General features: G+C 38.6%; 1 protein-coding gene across 1 annotated transcript; it reads right to left on the reverse strand.

Annotated features, from left to right (window-relative positions):
- Positions 1–747: 747 nt before the first annotated feature.
- On the reverse strand, positions 748–1,652 carry LOC113239009 (the record flags this gene model as incomplete). The annotated part of the gene is made up of 2 exons (XM_026475875.1): positions 1,449–1,652; positions 748–1,373 (listed from the first exon to the last, which is right to left on the reverse strand). Coding segments are annotated over exons 1-2 (761 nt in total), but the record flags the coding sequence as incomplete, so codon positions are not given.
- Positions 1,653–9,755: the final 8,103 nt, after the last annotated feature.

Consider the following 9,755-nt stretch of genomic DNA (forward strand, 5'->3'; position numbering starts at 1 on the left):
GGCGACTACTCCGAGAAGCTCAGGTTAAGTTGCAGGGGGAGTGACCGAGACAGATATATAAAGTGTGGTTTCTTGTTTTTATGAACAAGAGGCTTTAATAACCTTTTGATTAATATGCATTATTTTGCCTTAGCGATGTAAACAAGTCCCAGGAAATTCTTTGTATTTGCTTTAATAAAAAGTAGACCATTGAATCCGGTGTAATTAATTCAACATGCACCATAATTGGCGATTTTGTTCATTATTTATGTGTGGATATTTCTCGACTTTACTGTACTAATTCAGTTGTTCGCCTTTATGATTAGGTAATGTCCTGTCTCTTTATCTTTGTTTCATGGGTCAGCAAACTACACTTGAAATCGTCGCACTGATTAAACACTACTAGAAGTATTTAAACGTAAGGCAGAATCCTCTCAGAAGAACGAGCAAGACACTCTAGAAGCGCTCTTTTTGAAAAAGATGCTTCGTGACATATCTCATATATACTATTTATTTTATTTTAAAATGTCATACTTACGTAGAAACTATCTGAAAGAGATAAACGGATTACTCTCTTGTATAATAAGTAACCTACACTATGAAGTAATTTATTATACAAGAGAAAAACCTAAAAGTAGCACTTCCCAGGACGAACTCTTTCGCAAGGAGTTCTACTCTTACTAAAGCGCTCGAAGGGCTTAGGCCGAGCACGGTTCTTTTAGGGGAAACATAAATAGATAATTCGCTAAGGTAAAAAAAATCACGGACCCTGAACCAAGGGTTCCGGAGGTTAGAGTCGGGGCGCAGCGCATGGTAGTGGGCGTCGAAGTGGCGCAGGTAGGGGGCACGAATGCGGAGCGTGAGCGCGCCCGCCGCGGCCGCTTCCAGGCCCGCAACCACGTCGTGGCGGTCGGCCCAGCCGTCACTGGCCAGCAGGCGCAGCGCGGGGGCGGCGCCCCGCCGCGCCAGTCCCGCCAGCAAGGCGCGCGCCGTGCGGCCCTCGCACCAGCAGACGGCCACCTGCGGGCCCCCGCCGCCCAGCAGCCGCGCCAGCGCCGCGTCCACGTCTCTGTCGGCCGGCGACGCGCGCAGCGGCTCCTCGCGCGCCACGCACACGCCGCCGCGCATCGCTTCCTCGCGGAACGCCGCCATGCCGCTCTGCCCGTAGCTCTCTGCGGGAAGCGCGCGTCATCGACCAGCCCCGTCTCGTCTCTCTCCGACCCGCGGCCGCCGCGCTTACCGTCTGTGTGCAATGCGTGCACGTAGGTCCAGTTGTGAGCTCGCAATAACGCCACTAGCAACCGCGCCTGGTGTCGGTCCGAAGGAACCACACGGAAGAAAGTCGAAAAGCGCGCACGGTCGGACAGCTCCCGCGACGTCGCCGAGTACGACACCTGAAACGTTAACAGGCGTGCACTCTCGCTTCGGATGTGAATCAAAGGTAGAAGGAGGGTACGTCCCGCACCTACCTGTGGGATAGAGAACAGCTGCAGCAAGTTCTGTACCTGCGCGGCGGCGGCGCTGGCACCCGGCCCCAGCACGGCCAATAGCGGCGTCCCGCTGCCCTCGCCTTCCCCGTCGCCATCCTTGGCGATATTGTACATGTTGAAATACCTATCTCACTCTCTTCAATACAGCTAAGTCGGGTGGGATTGTGATCAAGAGCTGAGCTCGTCTATTTTGCATTTAAATATAATCAAAAAGTAATTTGTGGGAAATGCTTTGGCTTGTGCCAAATTTCATTTCATTTAATTTCATTTATTTTTTTATTTTTATTGTGTGACAATGCCACACTTATATTAAGTACAGTGCCTTGAAAATGTACATGTGATACTCTGCAAGGGCAAGCAAAGTGACGAGGGCATTTACTCATTATAAAAGCAATAAAATTGTTATCATATTAAATAAATCATTATAATTATACATACATACATCATACATAAGATAAATTGAGAACAAACAAATTAATTACATAATAAATTATATTTTGTCATTGAAAAAATCTTTAATATTTTAATAACTTCTATTTATGAGGAATTCTTTTAGAAGTTTGGGGAAAATTTTAAATTCTTGAATTTCTTTAATATAAATTGGTATGTGATAATAAATTTTTGTTAACTTAATTTGCGGCCCAGAACAAACTAATTTAAATTTAGAAAATCGTACAGGTAGTTGATGCAGCTTTCTGTTGTTATGTTTAATTTCAATTTTCGGAGTAAATAAAGTGGGATGGTTTCTAATAAATTTGCACGACCCAAGTACATAAATACCTGTTAAAGTTAATATGCCTAATCTGTAATCTGTTCTGTATTTGTCAATATCCTAAGACACTTTTTCTGTAGTACAAATACATCATTTACGTTAGTAGAGTTTCCCCATGTAATGACCACCTTGAATGACAGTACGGATAGTATGCCGTAAGAGCTGATTTAAAATCACTTACGCGCTTTAAGGCTGGTTTTATAGTCACGCGGCTAGACGCGCCGTTGGGTAGCGCGCTGTTGGACAGCGCGCGTTTGAACAGCGGTGCACTATAAAACGACATTAGTACGGCGCGTTTAGCTGCTGTGAGACAGTCGTGTACAAAATGAACGGCAATGCGGTTAGAGTACTGGCTATTTACTTTTTATGGAAAAAAAGGCAACAACAACGTCGAAGAACAGTAGGTGTTGATCCTTATAACGCTACAAGGTTACTGAGAGGCGAACACGTAACATCTTTCTCTGATTTACGAGAAAATAGTTATAAATTTTATAAATATTTTCGCCTATCAACCAGCACTTTCGACGAATTACTGTGCAAGTTAGAGTTTTCTTTACGAAGATCCAGCATACGTCGCATCCCCATAGCTCCAGTGGAAAAATTGGCGATTACTCTAAGGTAAGTGAAATAAAAGAGTAGGTTTTGTAATAAATGATAATATTTGTTTGGCTTATTTTAATCACAGTCGTATTTTAATTACAACCTAACACACTTATTCATAAATGCTGATTAAACCTATTTTAGTTAAAATGGTCTAAATGGTCTAAAAATCATCGGCCGGGTCCCATAAACATCTTCTAATTCGCACTTCGTCAATTACTCGTCCCGTATCGATGTAATTCATTTTGTACACAACAGAACCTAACGGCGCGTCTCAACGGCGTCAGACTAAAACGCACAATGGCCGTAGAAGCGCACGAGCGGCGCGCGGTTCGACCGCGCCGCGCGAATAGGACGCGTTCAACGAACGGCGCTGCCCAACCGCGCGAGTTTGAAACGCTACTAACTACCCCCATATATCCGAACTCGCGCGCTCCGACGGCGCTGCCGAAACGCGTGACTATAAAACCTCCCTAAATGACGTAGGGCGTATATGAAAGATGACAACTTGTTGGTCAGATTACGGATAAACGGTTTCCATTGCATATTCGAGATCGATCCCCAATAGAGTAGCAGTGTCAGCACTAGTTAATGTCTAATTATTATAACTATAGTTCAGAGGCAGGGGAGCTTTTTGAGAGGGCTTAAATTGTATTAATTTAATTTTATTTAAGTTTAATTTTAAGCTACGAATTTCTAGCCAATTTAGGATTTTGTCCAAGGTAAAGTCCAATTTCTTGTTTAATCCATTAGTATTAGAACAGAGTACTATATTTGAGATGTCGTCCGCAAAAAGAGTGCAATGGTCATTAAGTTTTTAGAGGAGGTCATTAACGTAAATTACAAATACGCTAATAAATACCCTAATACGCTACCCTGTGGGATAGAGCCCTTTATGAATACTTCTTCGGATCTGACACTTCCATCTTTCCCGTGTTAAAGTTAGTAGTTTCTATCTCAACATATTGTCTACGATGTTCGAGGTAGGATTTAAGCCATTTGTGCGTTGTACCTCTAATACCAGTTCCATATAATTTATCCAATAACGTGCTATTACAAACTCTATCATACGCCTTACTCATATCCAATAAAAGACCTACTGCGTACTTGCTATTGTTTATCGCGTCAAGAATTTTTTGGACATATTCGTCTTCGAATGTTTTTATCTAAAACCGTGTTGGTTTTTATGAAATACGTAGAAAAACGAGTAAAGACGGTTTGCCATCGCAGTTGCAAATATTTTTGCCGAAATAGGTAGCAATGCAATCGGGCGATAATTGCTTGAGTCTGTGGCGTCACCTTTTTTGAGTATGGGTTTGATCAATATTTTTAGAAAATCTGGGAACTGAGCTCTATAGGAATCTGGGAATTGACCAATGAGTTTGGTATATGGTGTTACCAATTCGTGAATACATTTTTTTTATTAAAGTAGGAGGAATTTCATATATTCCCATTGAAGAATTATTTTTTAAGTTTTGTTATAATTTGTTTTACTTCATTTTCTTCTGGTTGTCTTAGAAAAAATGTATTTTAAAGCATGTTTGTGAGGGGTTTCTTTTTTGGTAGTATTTATGTTTCCAACTGAAGCAATAAATTGTTGAATAAATTAGCAACTAATTTTGGCTCTGTTATTATTTGTGACTTATTTATTTTAAGGTCTATATTTTTATTACTACACGGAATTTTATTTGTTTCTTTATTTATAATTGTCCACACAGATTTAACTTTATTACATGATTAATTAAAATGTTTAATATTATTCATTCTAGATTTGTATACCGCTTTTTTAAGTATTTTACAGTATCATTTATTATAGTTTCTTATTATTTTATTTTTAGTCTGTGATATAAAGATTTTAAAAAATTGTCACGGCAAGATATTTTTAGTCCTGGCGTGATATAGTTTTTCTTTGGTTAGAACATTGAAGCTTACTTTGATAAGTTTGTTTGGTATACACTTCCTTAGTATTTTTTGGATTATGTCATTAAATCTTTTGTAGTTTTCATTTGTCACTAACAGGAAGAAATATTTCATTCCAATTTATTGTTTGTAATGCACATTTGAATATCATTTTATTTGTTTGAGTAAATTTTCGTTTTGAAATTAAGAAGAAATGTATTTTTGGATTAAAGGAGAAACTGATATAAATACTCCTCTGTGGTCCGAGAAACTAACTATATATAATATATATTGTATTGTATATATATAATATATATTGACTGTCAACCGAGTCAACCGTGACCATGGGACCTGTAAAGGGCTCGAAACGTCGGTTTGTTTGAAAAAACAAATATACGCGATTTAAATCCGGAAAAATAGTTTCATTTCCTATGTGTAACAATCACGAAAACCTAAGAACTCGATAGATATAATATTTCTGACTTTTTCGCGCAATGTTTAATCGGTTAGAAAGCGTGAATTGACGCGCGACTTTAAATACACTGTGAAAAGTGATGTAAAACCTGTCATAAAAGTAATGCACTCGCTAAATTTTAAATATTTATGTATAAAATATAAACTTAATAAAAACACAGTTATCGATTTTTGGTTTCAAATATTTATAGAAAGTTTAAATATACAAAATAACTCACAAAACAAACCATTTCCAAGAAGTTCTAGGCTTCTTCAAGCTAATTTCAAACTAGATTTACTTTTAAAAAAGAAAAGAAATTTTTCTCGGCTGCTTCATAGTCATTCTTTAAAAATAAAAATGACGATAAGAATTTAGAGCTTTTTTCAAAACACTGTTGGGAGCATTTTGTCTATTGCTTTATCTATAGAAAAACTTTAGAATACGAAATGATTATTTTTACTTGCTTTAGTGTAGTTGATCTTGTTGAAGAATATTCACTCCTATGAATCTTTTATGATTATCTACAAAACGGGAAGTTTCTAAGCGATTTTTTCTTTTGACAGTATTACAAAACCTTCATAAAAGTTATAGGGAATAGTCAGCGTATTATGCAATAAAAAGCTTTTCAAAACACTAGGTCAAAAAACAACTGAAAAGTTCCAATTTGTCGCAAAAAACGTTATTCTGTATAATTATATGGAACGTGTTATATATGACTAGAAAGGTAGATAAATTCCCTACCATATAAATATAAGGAATATTTTAATGACATACCTAACTTATGTTGGAAGAAATAAAATTTTCATTACAAAATTGAGGTTATTTCTTCACGCCAACCACATTTCACGCAATGATTTCACGATATTCTATTGATAGACGGCACAATATACATACACAACATTCAAGTACAGTAGTTCACGCGGTCACATCAATTGTTTATATCATTTCAGAACACGAAATTACTTCACAATGTTTATTTATTTGTCAACAAACAAAAACCGGCTCGGGCGCGAATTACGACTATTGTATCCAGCGTTGCCAATTTGTGGAGAATTCCCCAAATTGTGGGGAATTTCAACTAGAATGGGGATTTTGTGGGGATTGGCGGTATGTGAGGAAAATGTGGGGATTCTAACATTTTATCATTTTGTTTAATCTATCAATTGCTGACGCATCGCTAGTTTGATCGTTACTGTTAGAAACACTGTGATGGACTATCGACGTGTTTTTCAACATCGCACATTCCTCGTATTATTAACAAGCAGCTTAAATAGAATTATTATTAGAGCACTTGGTTCTGAATTGTAAAATTACCAGTCGGTGCATGTTGACTTCGCGATTCTTTCTCCCGCTTAGGCCAGTCCCCGGTATGAAGCAAAACGAAATCAGCTATTGATAAACAAAGCCGAGCAGTTAGTACTTCCACACCACAACTTACCACTCGTCAACTTTAAATATTAAATATAGGTCGAAACTCATTCATTAATTCTATCATTAACATAGTATCACCAAATGCACAACAAATAATCAATTTACTTAATTTTGTAAGGCAAAGAAAAATGATTTTTTTTTTCAAAGACTGATTACAGATTAATGTTGAATTAAAATAAAAATAAATAAATGATATAATGTCATCTAATTTTATAATTAGTTTTACATTTTACATTCACAGCAAACGAGATTATTACATTTTGAATTTCTTAATTCTTTATTATATTTTTAACTGACTTCAAAAAAGGAGGAGGTTCTCAATTCGTCTGTATGTTTTTTTTGTATGTATGTTATGCGATAACTCCAGTACTTGTGAACCGATTTTCATGATTCTTTTTTTGTTGGAAAGGGGATACTTCCATAGTGATCCCATTTTATTTTGAAGAAAATCATCTACCTCGAAGCGTAGCGGTTCACGCACAAAGATTCATTTTTATAAATAGCGCCTAACTTTGATTTAGGAGCAATTACTTTAACGGTTGATTTTGCTATGTCTCCAATTCAACGCGTTTTTCTCTCAATATACTTTGAGTAGTGAGAACCGATGTTTATTATCTCCACCTCTCGTGTCTAGTCCTATGTAGTGGCGTACTAGGGGATATTTCAATAAAACTTAGCAAATAGACGTAATTCCACTTACTTTTGAGGTCGGTTTTTTACTACTCTGTACTGAGATTATTAAGCGATGTATTTCTAATAAATAATGAAAACTCAGAATATGAGGAATTTGTGTGGAATATGAGCTTTGCTCTCCCCAAATTTGGGGATTTTAACCGTGATTTTTGGGGATTTTGAACAATTGGCATTGGCAACGCTGATTGTATTGAATGATGTGACTTAATATCCAAGGTTCACCACCTCCACCAGATCTTTTAATATTCTTTACTTTATCCATTTTGTATGAACTCTTACAACGTCCAATAGAGTAAAAACCCTAATTGTAGTATTTTTTTAAATGAAATCTACTGAAGACGCGGTTTCAGGTACTCATCCACCCTGTATCGCGGGTGCCATGGATACACACATAGACAACCACAAATTACACCCAAACTCACGAGAAAAATAAACGTGGGTTTGTAATAGGCGTTTTGATACACCATTTTCTTTAATAATTAGCATAAATAGCCTTAAAATAGGTAAAATAAAATAAAATACAAATATTTTTCCCGGCCTGGGAATCGAAATCGGGACCACTGCGTGGCAGACCAGCATAGTGGGCGTAAGGGCCGAAACGCACTAACTCACGCACTTGCAGTATGTGCAAAGGAAATCATCCGCTTTATTCCTGAACTAGCTTTCTTAATTTCGTTGTTCAAGAACGAGTTAAATTGTTGGACGCAAAACAGCTTTGTCACAATTGCTTGCGCGATGGTCACGCAATAGATAACTGTTCTTTCGGTCCGTGCAGGATTTGTCAGAAAAACATAACAGCTTGATTCATACACAGAAGAGTGACAGTGACGACGCATCGACGTCGGCTGCCGGTATAAATCATATACCACCGACTCACGACGTCCCCGCCACCTCTTCTAATCATCACATTCTCACATGCTCTAACTTCAATTCGCACACAGATACGTTGTTATTGCAACCGGTTTTCCTATCCATGGCACTAGTGGCTATTCTCGACGTTAACAATAAACAACATAGGGCTCGTTTAATACTAGATAACCGTAGTCAACACAGTTACGTCACACAGTCATTCATATCGAAGTTAAACGCATTTTTAATACAGTCCACTGTTAAAATCACAGGCGTAGGTCAAGCAATCACGCAAAGCACACACTCGTGTAATATTCACCTACAGTTTACTACAAGTGATTTCCATGCACGCATAAATTGCATGGTTCTCCCTTTTTACAGATTAGCTGCCATCAGCAGCGATAAACGTAACTTCCATTCGAATACCAGAACACATTGAATTGGCAGACCCTTTTTTTTTGACGGGGGGGAAATCTTTATGGATACCCCTGAGCCCAGGGAGACTTAGGGGTTATGTGGGGACTCTCCCTCCAGACTGGAGGGCCTACCCCACTAAAACCCGAATTGGCAGACCCTACCTACTACGAACCGTCACAAATTGATTTGTTACTAGGCGCAAATATATTCTGGAATTTACTCAGTGAGGGTCGTATTTTTCTCGCAGAAGGGCCTTGCTACAGAATTCAAAACTAGGTTGGATAATTTCCGGACCCTTACACGCTAAACATCCACCTACTAATAAAACTAAATGTCATTTCACGCAGACATTAGATACTCAACTTGCGAAGTTTTGGGAGTTACCTAACGAGATACCTAAGTCGTCTTGACACGGTTTCATCAGCGATGAGCGTGCATGTGAACAGCTGTTCAAAGACACTACGCTGCGCGGTGAGAACGGTCGCTTTTACGTGCGTGTTCCCTTCAAAGGAGTCACCTGACGCGCTCGGCGATAGTTATGCTATAGCAAAGAGTAGAATTTTATCCCTCGAACGTAAACTTGATCGGTTTTCTGAGTACAAAAATATGTACTCTGATTTTATATGCGAGTACATTCAATTAGGATACATGTCCCCTGTACACACATATGATAAGCCATATTATTTTCTCCCGCATCATGGCGTATTTCGAAAACACAGTACGACAACTAAATTGCGCGTTGTCTTCGACGCGTGTACAAGTTCGAGTTCGGATAAGTCACTAAAAAAAAACTTGCAGTTAATCGGCCCGCCATTACAGAATGTGGTGTTCTCAATTTTACTTCGTTTTCGTTTCGTAAGATATATACGTCGCATGCGCCGATGTGGAGAAAATGTATAGGGAGGTTCTCATACAGCCAGATCAGCGCAACCTTCAACTAATTCTGTGGCGAGAGAACTCCTCGGATCCGCTCAGCATTTACCAGTTAAATACGGTAACATACGGCACCGCATCAGCACCGTACTTAAGTATTCGTTGTCTTCAACAGCTGACTTTAGAATGTACGAACGAGGAGGTCTACCGAGCCATTTTGAAGGATTGCTACGTGGATGACCTGGTGGCGACAAGCAAGCGTTGATTGACACATGTGAACAGGTCACTGACGTACTTA

This window comes from Hyposmocoma kahamanoa, unplaced genomic scaffold (genome assembly GCF_003589595.1).
Source record: "Hyposmocoma kahamanoa isolate Upper Pololo Valley unplaced genomic scaffold, ASM358959v1 99097, whole genome shotgun sequence".
NCBI lineage: Eukaryota > Metazoa > Arthropoda > Insecta > Lepidoptera > Cosmopterigidae > Hyposmocoma > Hyposmocoma kahamanoa.